The sequence below is a fragment of the Papio anubis genome, chromosome 18 (assembly GCF_008728515.1).
Source record: "Papio anubis isolate 15944 chromosome 18, Panubis1.0, whole genome shotgun sequence".
Classification (NCBI taxonomy): Eukaryota; Metazoa; Chordata; class Mammalia; order Primates; family Cercopithecidae; genus Papio; species Papio anubis.
The window spans coordinates 13,564,471-13,579,300 of NC_044993.1; the positions used below are offsets into that span (position 1 = coordinate 13,564,471).

The 14,830-nt window shown below is 34.5% G+C and overlaps 1 protein-coding gene across 2 annotated transcripts in view; it reads right to left on the reverse strand.

The window, feature by feature from the left end:
* CNTNAP4 (contactin associated protein family member 4) overlaps positions 1-14,830 on the reverse strand; it is a 281,444-nt gene that overhangs the window by 33,558 nt on the left and 233,056 nt on the right. For both annotated transcript variants that reach the window (XM_031658079.1, XM_031658080.1), the window contains 2 exons: positions 3,892-4,062; positions 2,942-3,160 (listed from right to left, as the gene is read on the reverse strand). In XM_031658079.1, coding sequence (XP_031513939.1) covers positions 2,942-3,160; positions 3,892-4,062 — 390 coding nt within the window. The remainder of the gene's footprint in view (positions 1-2,941; positions 3,161-3,891; positions 4,063-14,830) is intronic.

Consider the following 14,830-nt stretch of genomic DNA (forward strand, 5'->3'; position numbering starts at 1 on the left):
ATTTTTTCAGTCACCATACTCTAATTCAGTATAACCTTTTCAATTATAATGTGTCTTTCATTGAGTCTGCCTACAGGGAAAAAACATACCTCCAGCTACAATTTTTCTTAAATTCTGATTTGTGTGATAGTAATGTTGTAAATTGATAAATGAATAGTTTGTCTTGCAAGCACTGTTTTATCAACTTGATTGAAGCCCTTTCCTAACAGACTAGTTCACTCTGGTAGAGGTGAAGATAAAAACAAACCCCTCATGTGGTGTCTTGGCAGCCAATGATTGTCTCTACCCAAGACTACAAGCGTTTTTTTTGTTTTTGTTTGTTTTTTTTCTTTTTTATAAGCCCTTTCCTTAGTATCACCACACTAAATCATGCAACTTATTCACAGTTATCTGTGAGCAGGAAGGAGGAAACTGTATAAACAGATTGTTGTTAACAGTATATGTCACCTTTTTTCACAAATCTTTATTTTGCCTCGTCTTTTTTATTTTCAATGACTTGACTTAAATATAATCACGAGTTATTTTTTATAAAACTTTGGAATAACACCAATCCTTACATTTCAACACAAACAGTGAGGTCAAAGGCCTAACCAATTGCCTCCATGAAGACAAAATCTTTTAGATCCTTATTAAAATTATATTGCACGATCGATGCTTAAAGACTCAAGTCTGTTGTAAAGCCGTTTTGTGATGACATACCAGTGCTTCATTATGACTGTCTGAAATCAAGTTAACGCCAGGATTCCTACACGACACAACATATAGTGCCTCCATCTCATGAAGCTGAAATTCATACCAACAATGAAAGGTCATCCACAGGCAAACTGCAGCATATTTCACTGAAAATTTTGAGGACTATTTCAGCCTCTCAATTTCCAAGAATAGTAAGGCTATTTCCAAGCTACTGACAGATTTTAAATTGCCATACCTTTTGTTGTGGCCATCTCTCATTTTTTGTAATTCAAGAAATAGCTTTGTCAATTTCCTGACTGAGCTTCTAGCATGTTATTAAAAGTTATATATTTCTTCTCATACATTCTTTATTATTTTCATACCGTTAAGTCAGTCAGTTAAGCGGTCACAAGATCATGATTAGATTGTCTATTATAGTGTCTTACTCATAGAAGCTATTCATTAAATATTTGACTAAAGGAAATAATAAAGTATCAAAATAGTAAGTACACAAATATATTGGAAACATGTCTTCCTCAAATATGTTGCAAATATGCTTCATCCTTTCCAGTGAGAGAAGGTTAATAACATCAGACTCTTAAGAAATAAAAGGTGTAATGGGGATCTGATCAATTTTCTTCAAAAGTGCAACTCTTGAGAATTCTTTTTTTTTTTTGAGACAGAGTCTCGCTCTGTGGCCCAGGCTGGAGTGCAGTGGCCAGATCTCAGCTCACTGCAAGCTCCGCCTCCCAGGTTCATAATTTCTTTGTTATTGTTGTTGAGACAGGGACTCCCTCTGTCACCCAGGATGGAGTTCAGTGGCGTGATCATAGTTCACAACAGCCTCCAATTACTGGGTTCAACCATCCTCCCACCTCAGCTTCTCGAATGCTGGGATTACAGGTGAGTGCCACCATTTTTTAAATTTTTTTACTTATTGTAGAGATGGATCTTGCTGTGTTTCCCAGATTGGTCTCAAACTCCTGGCCCCAAGCAATCCTCCTACCTTTGTCTCCAAAAGTGTTAGGATTACATCAAGCTTGTCCTTTAAGTACAATTTCTAATAATTTATCATTTATTCTGCTTTATAGTGTTTTATGTCCCCATTTATGTTAAAATATATGAGAAGTGATCAAGTAAGAGATAATGCAGGGTCCATAATTTCTACTAATTAGCAAAGATTCAAAGTAAAACAAACACATCCAGAGGATGCCACTATCAAATCTATAAATGCCACATGAATGGATTTAGGAAATAAAGGAACAACATTCTGACATAAATATTAAGTAGGTGACCAGAAAATATCAGGAAAAAAAAAGGGCAAAATGAGGGAAAATAGCAGAGGAACTGGTGAAACTGTCAAACATGAATTCTATACACACTGGGTATCTGGTTTTTTGTTGTTGTTTTGTTTTGTTTTGTTTTGTTGCTATTGGCCTGTTTTCAATGTGGTGACTGGTGGGGGTGGAGGGGCGGCAGGGAGAGTGTCCATTGTTTGGCATCAGCTGGATGATTTCCTCATCAGATAAGGTTTCCTCAACAATTCTGAGAACAGAATAAACATTCCTGGTATCATAATAAAACACTAATATAAAAAATATCTAAGCTGAAACCCATCATGTAACCTGTAATATTAAGAATGCAGGTAAGGCTGGGTGCGTGGTGGCTGACACCTGTCATCCTAGTACTTTGGGAGGCCAAGGTGGGTGAATCACGTGAGGTCAGGAGTTCAAGACTAGCCTGGCCAACATGGCAAAACCCCATTTCTACTAAAAATACAAAAAAATTAACTGAACGTGGCGGCAGGTGCCTGTAATACCAGCTACTCGGGAGGCTGAGGTAGGAGAATCGCTAGAACTCTGGGGGTGGAGGTTGCAGTGAGCCAAGATCGCACCATTGTACTTCAACCTGGGGCAGAGAGCGAGACTCTATCTCAAAAAAAAAAACAAAAAACAAAAAAAGCAGGTATGCAAATAGGGATTAAACACAAATCTGAATCTCATTTATGAGATGAGTTTTTGTAGGCAAGTCAACCCTGGAAGCTCAGCTATCTCATCTGTAAAATATGGATGATACCCATTTCACGGGCTGGTTGTGAGGAAGAAATGAAGCACTTGGCCCAGTTTGGACACAGTTTCTGAATCAATGGTGATTTCCTACTGTTGCTTGTTGTTATTACCCTCGTTTTCATAGTTGGTATTATTTTTATCTTGGGCCATTTCTGAACATATATCATACAATTAAATGATCGCTTAAAAAGAGAACTTACCCACAAAGAGCTGACTGTTGAGCTGTAAGAGGACATGCCCATCAGCAGGGGCGGGCTGTGTCTTCCGTGTCAGCTGGTCCACTTGAAGGGAGGCCTCCTTCATGTTCCTTTCAATCCTCACGTGGTGCCACTGGTTGTCGTTGAAGTGGGTGGGTGACTGCACTGAGATTTCAAAAGGCCCATTCCCCACATCAAATGAAAAAGTCACCACTGTTGGAGCTGGAAATATTACACATAAAGATTGTTCTAGTGAGTTCCTGTGGTGGAGTGCCAAGTCTCCAATATACTTAGGAACAGCACCACAGCATAACAATCACTGAATAGAAAGATAATAAACATAGCATGGTTTGAATGCTACTGCTTGAAACTCATGATACTAACACAGAACTAGGTCTTCTGATGTGAAATGAGACAGTTAAATACATTCACATTTTTAGAAAAAAAAAAAAAACACAACGGTATTCTAAGATAGTCCTCAGAGCTAATTTTTCCTATTGCTAAAAAGTAAAGCTATTTATCCAAGGCAAGGAAACTAAATAGCAACTGGCATTGTAACTAAAAATAATTGTTATAGTGATTCAAACTTTATATAATTTTTAAGGCATGCTATACACATTTGATACTAACATAATAGCAGCTTAGAAGTATATCAAAATGAGTGGTTAAGTAATTCGTAATTAACGAAGAAATTGCTTTTTAGTTTTAATTAACTGAAATTAAAACTGCTTTTAAATTGGTACAAGAAACTACCAATTATTTTTCCAAATTATCACATGTTAAGTATCAAATTATTTTCTTACAAAAAGGATAAGTTAATATTGAGTCTTTCAAAGGGATGCAATGAAAAGAATCAGATGATAAAGTAGACACACGAGTAGTTTAAAAATTAGTTAAAAGATTTACTACTAAACGATAGAATCTCATACACTTCTCTGGAAAAGGAGACTTACAGCGAAGCTCTATCCGTATAAAATCAGTAATCCCCAAGTTCTCTAAGAATACCCCAGATGAAGCTGTTGTCTTAAAAAAGAAAGACACATCTGCGCTAAGTTCTCCGTGGAAAGTAGGAAAATGAAGATATGAAGCCTCAGTATCAAAGGAAGCTGAATTCCAAAATGATCCTGTTTTGTGAACAAAAAGGAAGAAAAAAATTCAAAAAGAAAATAAATTCATGAAATAAAATGAATGACAGTTACATTTTCTATTTTTAGCATTTTTGCTATTTAAAAAGGTATTTATACAAATCTGCTCTTTTTCTATCAACTATGTAGTATACAAAACATGAGCATAAGAGATTTCATAGGGATAGAAATCCTGGATTTTTTCCAATAGAGAGTAAGAATGATCATTACAGAAATGGTCTAAATGTTATATTTTATATGGAACAAATATCCTTAGCCTCAATACTATATCCTCCACCAAAGTGATATACGATCTGCAAACATTGATAAGTAAGCAATCTTTTATAACTTCAAAATTAAAACACCTACCTGTTTCAAACAAAAACCCCAAAGAAGCTCACAGTATATTTGTTCTAACACTTCTAACACACACACTTCACAGTTACATACACTGTTTTCCTTAATGGGCCTGTGATTTTCCAAACTGAGACTGGCATTCTAAATAGTCTCGTCTAATTACAAACCAACATACAACTTACTCTGTCCAAGCTGACATTCTCATGAAAATACTCTTTTTATTCAAAATTATCTCTTACTTTGCCAATAAGAATGAAGTAGATGAACAGCGGATTAAAAGTGTTCTCAGAATGTTTACAAATGTTCAAAATAGGCAGAAAATGTTGAAAACGTTGGGATATAAATTAGGAGATCTGAAAAAAAAATGCAGACTATAAAGTTAATTATAATTTGCTGCCAAAATACCACGTATCTTGACTTTCTCACTCCTTTTTTGGTATCTACAACTTTCCCTTTGAAAAAATACTGTGAACCATATATAGCAAAAAGTATGGAAAATCAAATATAAATGCAACAGCATGAGCTGACAGGAGTGAAATCCGACTGGATACATGTGGTGGATGAGGAGTATAATCAGAGAAACGAACTGCATTGTCTGCTGCCAATAGCAAGTTCTCTGCACATGAAATACAAATATACATCTTTAGTTTTAAGCAACTGCCTCTACACACATTCCCTACACTGGATAAAATTCTATCTAAATTACCTTCCTGGAAGAAAGATGTATTGATTCTCTGAAGTTGGAAAACAGCAATTTCAAAACAACAGTTCATTATGTTAGCAGAGAACAGATACCAAGCTACAAAGTTAAAAACCACAAAGTTGACTTTGCTCATATGTGTTTCTTAAATTTTAATTTACTTTGTATAAATTCTAGACCAAATAATGCTTATATCTATTTTTGTTTGTTTTTCTTGTGGATCTGATTCAAAAGTCATTTCTCAGCTTGTGTGTGGACAATTTTAGAGCCGAATTTATTCAACCAAGAATCTACTTTGAAGCTTTTCCTCCCAGAGTCAAATGAAACCATATATTATCAGAGTCACATCAAGCCTATTCCTTATGTCCCTTTTACAGCTATTCCTATACTAGACCTTTGGATTTCTAGGAAAAAATAAACACAAGAAAATGTAAAATATCAAGTCAGGGATAACAACACATTTGCATTCTTAGAAGTTCTTAGCTGATCTGTTTTCAGAATGAATTAGAGGCCTTTTTGTTTAAATGTTATATATTAAAATAAAAATAAACTTCACATTATGGGATGTTATTAAATCTTATTTTGTCTGACTAGAAAGCGGAGCATTCATAATTACTTAAAGATTTAAATTAGGTAATATTATGATACAACATTTTTTTCATATTATGTCATAACTAACTCAATAAAGCATCATACAGTAGGCTTCAAATAACTGCTTGAAGCAGATGAACAATTCTTTGAATTGCTGCTATCTGTACATGAATGCTTTTATAGCAATGAAACCAATTTATTACTTTAGGCATCTTCAGCACTCTCATATACATAATAATGTCTATTTCATTTAGTTAGGAGACCTTATTTTACACATTCACAAAAGGTAGAAAATGAGGTAAGGAAATTTTATTGGGTTAAGAAATTGCTGCTAATTCAAAACAATTATAAAGAAAGCAAAGGCCAATATTTCCATGATCAAATAATGTAATAGCATGCGGTATCCCAGCCCTTTACACACTGCGCTAAGAGACACCCACCAGGATCTAGGCCACCTGAAAGGAAAGGCAAAGAGGGGGAGGAAACAGAGCTCAGCAGGCAGGCAGCAGCAGGAGCTGCAGGCTTTTGGAAGGGAGCATTCTATGGATTAGATGGTTTAAAATTCCCTAATCTCATGGAGGGAGAGAGGAGAATGATAGTTACCAGAGGCAGGAAATGGCCTACTGGGAAAAGAGGAAGAGAGATTGGGCAATGAATACAAAATTCCAGTTAGATGGAAGGAATAAGCTTCATGTTCAATAGCAGACTAGGGTGATTACAGTTAACAACACTGTTGTGTGTATTTCAAAATAGAAGAAAGGACTCAAATGTTCCCAACTCCCAGAAATAATAAATGCTCAAGGTGATGGATATCCTAAATCCCCTGACTGGATCATTACACATTCTATGCATGTAACAAAATATCACACGTACCCCATAAATATGCATAAGTATTATGTATCTATGAAAAATTTAAATAAATAATCACAAAAAAGTTAAAATAAAATAAAATTCCCTAAATTACATCATTGTCAATTCGATTCAATACAGGGCACTAGAGATTTTAGAATAATTTTTTAGGCCAGGCATAGTGGCTCATGCCTGTAATCCCAGCACTTTGTGAGGCCGAGGCGGGCAGATCACTTGAGGTCAGGAGTTCGAGGGCAGTCTGACCAACATGGTAAAACCCTGTTTCTACTAAAAACGCAAAAATTAGCCAGGCATTGTGGCAGACGCCTGTAACTCCAACTACTGAGGAGGCTGAGGCAGGAGAATCACTTGAGCCTGGGAGGCTGAGGTTGCAGTGAGCCGAGATTACGAATCTGCACTCCAGCCTGGATGACAGAATGACACTCTGCATCAAAAAATAATAAATAAATAAAATAATAATTTTCTAGAAACCCTATCTTTTATCTTACCAGAATAAATTATATAAAAGAATAAATCCATATAGTCATTGACATAAAAGAGGAAGATGTACTAAGTATTGAATTTCATACAGAAAGTTAAAAATGAAGTCAATTTAGGAAAATTAACATAGTACTATGCTAGGACTATAAGTACTTTTAAAAATAATTATTTTGCCAAACATTTATAGAATTCCTTTTTGGAAAAAAAAAAAAAAACAGACTTAGGGACACAAAGTAGATTTGTGGTTTCCTAGGGTTAGGGAGATGGGGTAATTGAGGGACAGCAGTGGCTCAGAAGGGTAACGTTTCTTTTCAGGGTAATGACCATGTTCTAAAATTGGTGTGACCATTGTTACACAACGTAGATATACTAAAAGCCATTGAATAGCACATTTCATATTACTGATAAAATATTCATATTATGAATTTGATATCAATAAAGCTGTTTAAAAAAACCAGTATTTTATGTCCTGAATGCTGAATACCATTCAGGACATAGGCATGGGCAAAGACTTCATGTCTAAAACACCAAAAGCAAAGGCAGCAAAAGCCAAAATTGACAAATGGGATCTCATTAAACTAAAGAGCTTCTGCACAGCAAAAGAAACTACCATCAGAGTGAACAGGCAACCTACAGAATGGGAGAAAATTTTTGCAATCTACTTATCTGACAAAGGGCTAATATCCAGAACCTATAAAGAACTCAAACAAATTTACAAGAAAAAAACAAACAACCCCATCAAAAAGTGGGCAAAGGATATGAACAGACATTTCTCAAAAGAAGACATTCATACAGCCAACAGACACATGAAAAAATGCTCATCATCACTGGCCATCAGAGAAATGCAAATCAAAACCACAATGAGATACCATCTCACACCAGTTAGAATGGCGATCATTAAAAAGTCAGGAAACAACAGGTGCTGGAGAGGATGTGGAGAAATAGGAACACTTTTACACTTTTGGTGGGATTGTAAACTAGTTCAACCATTATGGAAAACAGTATGGCGATTCCTCAGGGATCTAGAACTAGATGTACCATATGACCCAGCCATCCCATTACTGGGTATATACCCAAAGGATTATAAATGAATTATTTTAAAATAAGCTGAAAAATATAGATTTTAACAGAAATAAAATTCTAAGATTAAATTACATGTTACATTATCAGAACACAATAATCTATGTATTGGTTTCATAATTCACTGGTTCCTCTTTTTAGCACATCTATTATTGTTTCCAAATATTTATGAACCTCAATAGGAATCAATATAAGCAAAATAAAAATGAAGAGAATAAAATCTGGCTGGAGATAATTATAACTTGTGGTTTGCAAAGCAATACAAAAGAGAACAAATCTGTTCATAGATGTTTCCATAGAGTAAACAGCCCCCTACACATGCACATTCAACAAGATAGATGTGGCAACTAGAAAGCGAAAATTCCTCTTATGAAGGCAGAGCAGAACTTGTTTTTACAATCAAAAGATCTTACAAACTATCACTGAAGAAGATATTTCTTGTCATTAGTCTTATACTAGTTTTGTGCAAAACTGTTCTGATATTAATAGCAAAGAAATAGACTAGTGTATTTAATTATTCAGACATACACACATAGAATTTTATTTTAGAAGTAACTGGAAGAACAGAATTTTGGAGCAACATCCAATTATTTTTAGTCTAGATGTAAGAGAAAATATAAAATAGTAAACGAGATGAGTGACACTTATCTAAATTTGCTACTGCATTATCTCTCAGTCATTCCTATGGAGGTCAGAGTGACAACAAAGAGGTGTGGAGCTGGGCATCAGACGAGACAGCCTTCCAAGCGCGACATCCTTATTCTATTTGAAGTAACCTATTCTGAATTAACAAATGGCAATAATTTAATATAAAAGGAGAACATATTATAAATGCAAGGTAAATCTGGTCAATCCAAGATTGATGTCCTCCATGAACACACATGATCATGCAATACAATTAGAGTCCAGTTACTCATCTGAGAAGAGGATCAAATTCAGTTATTCAAAAAACATGAGATAGAGTGATTCTGATTTCAGCAAAACAAAATAATTAAGTGCCCAGTCAGAATTTTGAGCTTTTTATTGGCCATTTACTAATAAAAGTGTGATTCCTTTATTTACATCGTTAAAGTCAAAAGTCACTTGATATTCAGATTATTGTCTTTTTAAAAATTATTTTAACTCAGCAATTAGCTGTAAGAAGAAGAGTACTTAATATCTTCCTGCATTTGCACACTTATAGCCTTTACAGTATAGACATTACTGTTTTTAAGTAGGCACATCTATACATTTGTCTATTACAGCCCATTTGTAATCTGGCATGTTGAATATTTTTCATGTATAGAGAATACTTTTAAATATTAATTATTTTATTAGACTAAAATAATTGAAAATAAAAACTAGCAAATTATTCATAATACACTTATTGCCTGATACATGCATACAGAGCTTAATTACACATCCTTATGTGGGATTGTGTATAAACATTGGGTTTTAAAGAACACTACAGGTAAGTACATATCTGCTGTAATATGATGCCAAATATGCACACTAAATGCTCCTCTGCAATCACATTATATTTCCCTCATGCCTTCACTGTCCCATACTCTTAGAGGATTATTTCACACTTCCTCTCCCCAATAATACATCTCATTTCTCATTCGTTAACTTTTCTAGGACTCTCTAATAAAAGAGCAGAAGACAGAAGTGACCTCCTCTAAGCACCCACCACCACACCGGTTCACCTTCCTGCAACATCACCTGTGTTCTGCATTCTCTCCTGTTAGAATGAATTAACTGTCCACAATCCAAGGATTTATTTACTGATCTCTCTTACTAACACAGACATGCTATTAATTCTCTCATCTCAGAAACCCCAATCTCATGACCATACTTTCTCCTCCATTTACCATTACATATTCCCATGTTTTTCTCCTCCCACTAGTCCTTGAATCTATCTCAGGCTTTTATCCCCAAACACTTGACAAAACACACCATCACCAAGGTCGCTATAACGTCCACATTGCTAAGGCCAATGATCAGTTCTCAGTTTTATCTTACTTAAGCTAACAACATTTAACATAGTTGATTGTTCTCTCCTCCTTGAAACACGTTCTGCACTTGGAGTCCAGGCTACCCACACTCTTCTTTTCTCATAGGTGATATATTCTCACTCTTCTTTCTTGCTTCCTCTTCACCTCGTCAACTTATCCATACTTAATTGCCCCAAAGCCCTGTTGTTATTTCTCCATCCACAATACTTCCTGCTGTTCTGTCTTATGGCTTTAAATATGCTGAAAACTGACAACTCCATGTCTCTTCTTGAATGTTTAACGACATCTCAACCCTAATGTGTCCTAAAACTGGGCTCTTTATATTTCTCTACAACTCCTTGACCCCAGCAGCAATCTCCCTCATTTAAATTAATGCCAATTCTTTCCCTATAATTGATTAGATCAAACACCTTGGTGTTATTTTAGACTCTTCCTTTCGCAAGCTACAATTCATCAGGAAATTTTACTGGTTTCCCTTTCAACTCTACCCATGCCACAACTCTCACCATTGTACCCATAGCTCAAGCTACCATAATTTCTCAGCTGGATTGGTGATATGGTCCCCTAAATGGTTTCCTTGCTTTGAGCTTTCCCTGTTCAGTCTCACTAAAACCTAAGTTAGATCATACCACTCCTCTTCTCAGAATTCCCTAATGTTCTCCAATTTCATTCAGATTGAAAATGGATTTTCAAAATCTTTCATGATCTGACCACCAGGTTTCTCTCTGACTTCTACCACTCTTTTTCTTGCCCACTCTGCTCCAAACACTTGGGCCATTTGGCTGCTCCATGAGTATACCATCTACACTCCCATTTCTGTGTGGTTTATCTGGTCTTTCCCTCTGTCTAGAGTACTCTTCCAAAGGTAGACACGTGCCTTGCATTCCTATTTCCTTCAAATCTTTATTCAAATACCACCTTCTTCTTGAGCTTTAAATGACCATCCTATTTAAAATTATGCAACTTCTGTCTCATCTTTATTTTCTTCATAGCTCTTACCAGCTTCTACTGTACCATATATTTCACTTGATTATTGTCTCTCTCTCTCCAAGAGAATATAAGCTCCAAGAATACTGATAATTTTATCTATTTTGTTCATTGTTCTCTTGTTCTTTCCCACAAGTGGAAAGAGGGAAGAAAAGAGGAAAAATAGAGACAAGAGAAGAGGAAGAAGAAGAAAAAGAAGAAGAGAAGGAGGGCATAAAAAGGTGAAATTAAAAAAGATAAACCCAATAAGATAAAGTAAAATATAAAAATTAAAATAAAAATGTTATAATGGAGAATTGTCAGGCATAGTGGAGCTAACAAAGTTACATTATTTTATTATCTGTTGAAATGGAATTGATCCTCACTTTTTTTAATGGTTTGTATGTAGTCTGCCAAATGGAAGAGAACTCTGTCAAATGAAAGAGAAATTAACCAGATCACTAGTCAATATTTTTTTCCAGTTGAAGAGCCTCACTTCTGCAAAGTTATTTATTGCCTACATACACCTTTGATTACTTAATGCATTCTGGGCAGCTGTGATTTTTCAGACAGCTGTACTAGTCGATGCAGACAAAATGAAGAAACTAACTTCAGTGACTCAAGAATTTTTTGGAACGAGAAACTTACAGCAATCTTTTCTAACTATGAAGGTTTCAGGGTGCTTTGATTAAACATAAAATTTCAATGTAATGAATTACCTGAAAAGAAATACATATGATAAAATGGGTTGAAAAATTCAAATGCCAAAGAGGTAAGAATACTGCCTTGCTCAGATAGACAGACTGAAAGCAGAAATTCAGACCACATTTGCAAAAATGTTAACAACTTTAAAAATATGTATATACCTTTTATCACATTACCTCTATTTCCAAGAAAAAGTAATACCAAATGAACAATATTCAGGTACATTCTTGTTAAATTAGTGACCTTTAAAGATAATTGTTCCTTCAGGTATTCAGACAGAAAAAGCAAGTCACATACAAGGTAAAAAAAAATCAGTATGGCCTCAGGTTCCTTCACAGTATTCAATGGCATAAAATAAAGGAACTCTGTCCATAGATTTCTGAGGGAAAGAAAATGTATCCAGTCTAGTTTATTTGTGAAGTGCTAAGGCAACAGGCAGACACTTTCAAGTTTGAAAGAATTCTGAAAATAAAGCATACAAGAGCCCTTTTGAGAAAATTTTTCAAAAACAAAACCAATATTCATAAAGAAATATAGTCAACCAAAAAGACATTTAGAAAAGCTGTGGAAGGCAAGATGACTGCATTCCTCAGCACAGACAAGTATGAGATAATATATGCAAACTACTGAAGGTAGCATGATACATAAAAATTACACCAGTTCCTAAAGAGGTTAAATGTAGGGTTACCATATAACCGAGAAATTCCACTCCTAGGTACACACGGAAGAGAAATAAAGCCTTTATCCACACACACACACAAAGTATACATGGATGTCCACAGAAGCGTTATCATAATATCCAAAAAGTGGATCCAGCCCAAATGTCCATGAGCTGATGAGTGATGAAACAAAATGTGGTATATTCATAGAATGGAATATTATTTGGTCACAAAAAAGAATGAAGTGTTGATGCATTCTACAACATTGATGAACCTCCTTGATGATATGATGCTAAGTAAAAGAAGTCAGTCACAAGAGACCATATATCTTGTATTTTTATCTATATGAAATATCCGGAATATGCAAGTTTGTAGAAAAAAAGTAGGTTACTAGTTGCTTAGGGCTGGGATGGGGAGGGGGTGAAATGGACAGTGTCTGAAAAATGGGAGCAGGTCTACTTTAGGGGTGATGAAAGTGTTCTCAAAATGATGATAGTGATGGTTGCTCAACTCTATGTAGTACACTAAAATGATTAAATATACTACAATTGATTGAATTGTACACTTTTAAAAGAGTGGATTATAGGCTGTGAATTATATCTCCATTAAGCTGTTCCCAATAGACAATATAAAGTTAAGCACCACAGTTTGTTTTAGAATCCTAAGGCAACAAATATTCTCAAGCACATAAAAAATTTAAAAAATGCAACCCTCAAGAATCTTTCTAAAGACAAAAAAAAAAAAAGGTAAAATATCAACTACCTGACAAAAATAAATAAATCAAAATAAAAAGCATTGGAGAATAGAACTAGTGGTTAGTCTTTAAAAGTAACAATATACAAATAATGGCATAACTAGCAAAAACTGGGAAGGGGGAGATAAAGAAGGGGAAAGAAGAAATGAGTGCTAGCTTTTCCATTTCTCTGAGTAGATAAATGCTGTTTATAATTTAAAAATACATTTAATATAAAATGTAGTGACTCTATAATCTTTTAAAATGTTCATAGTCTTTTTTTGTAAGTTTAGCGGGATCACTTAAATTGAATATACTTTGTTAGATATATAAATTTCATGAGCCATCTTGGCTTAAATTTGGTGTTTTCTTTCTCAATTTCAATGAGTAAAGTTTTATAAATTCATTTCTCGATCTCTTTTTAAAAATATTTTGTCTAGAGTGGTGATTCTCCACCTGGGGCAATTCTTTACCCAGGGGACATTTGGCAATGTTTGGAGACATTTTTGGTTGTCACATTTGGAGGAAGGATGCTACTGGCATCTCTTGGGTAGGAACCAGGGATATTGCTTAGCTCCAACAATGCACAGGATGGTCCTCAACCATAATGAGGAATTATCCAGCCCAAATGTCAAGAGTGGTGAGACTGGGAAGCCCTGCACTAGAAATATCTACCAACATTTGGAATGATATTCAATTGATATTAGTCATTATTTCTGAGTTATGTGATTCTTGGTGACTTTTTTACTTACTTTTTTGGCATTTCTATGTAGCTTTAAAAAGTTATGATTTTGTATCAAGTAAGTCATTAATATTTAAGACAATTAATTAAAGGTATGCATATGTATAAAATTCCCCCAAAAGGATACCATGGTCCTGACAACTATCAGGGTTCCCAGTTCCAAAGTGAAAACCTTTTGAAAGTACTAAAAACAATTTGTATTCCCTCACATTTATTAAGTTTCTTGCATATAAATTATTGGTTGGTAATAAATGTTTTTCCAAGTGAACAAAAAAACAAAGTAAAATAGACCATAAAATAATCTATTTTCCAAGAAGTGGAAATCATTTCAGTTTAATAAAGGTACTGTATTAAGAGTGAAAAGTAAAAAAAAACAAATTAATATTAACTAAAATCATATTCTTATTTGAAAGTACTTCCATTGTTACAACTTCAGGCATATTGATGAGAAATGGCTTAGATGGAACTAGACACTCTTCTACTATGTGATTTTTTATACCAGAATCAATAATTCAATATAGTCTAAACTCCTTTTAGTACAAGTATATATTTACTTATTTAATTGCTCATAGAATCAAAAATGTATTCATATCTCTTACTGATAATTCACAAGCTATAGGTTTCTTTACATGCATATATTTAATGATTCTTATTATTTCATGAACTGTTATTCATTGATTATCTTTTGTGCAATAGGTAATATATTAGTTATCAGGAACACAAGAATAAATGAACAATGTACCCTGCTCTTCAGGGGCTCAAAAATAATTAAAAGCCAGTATGAGAAACATATCTTTGTAATATACTAAACATGTTTTGAGAATGCAGAATGACTGTGATCTAGAAATCATGATGGAAGAGTTTTAAGCTGAGTGTGAAAGGGTTTGGTAA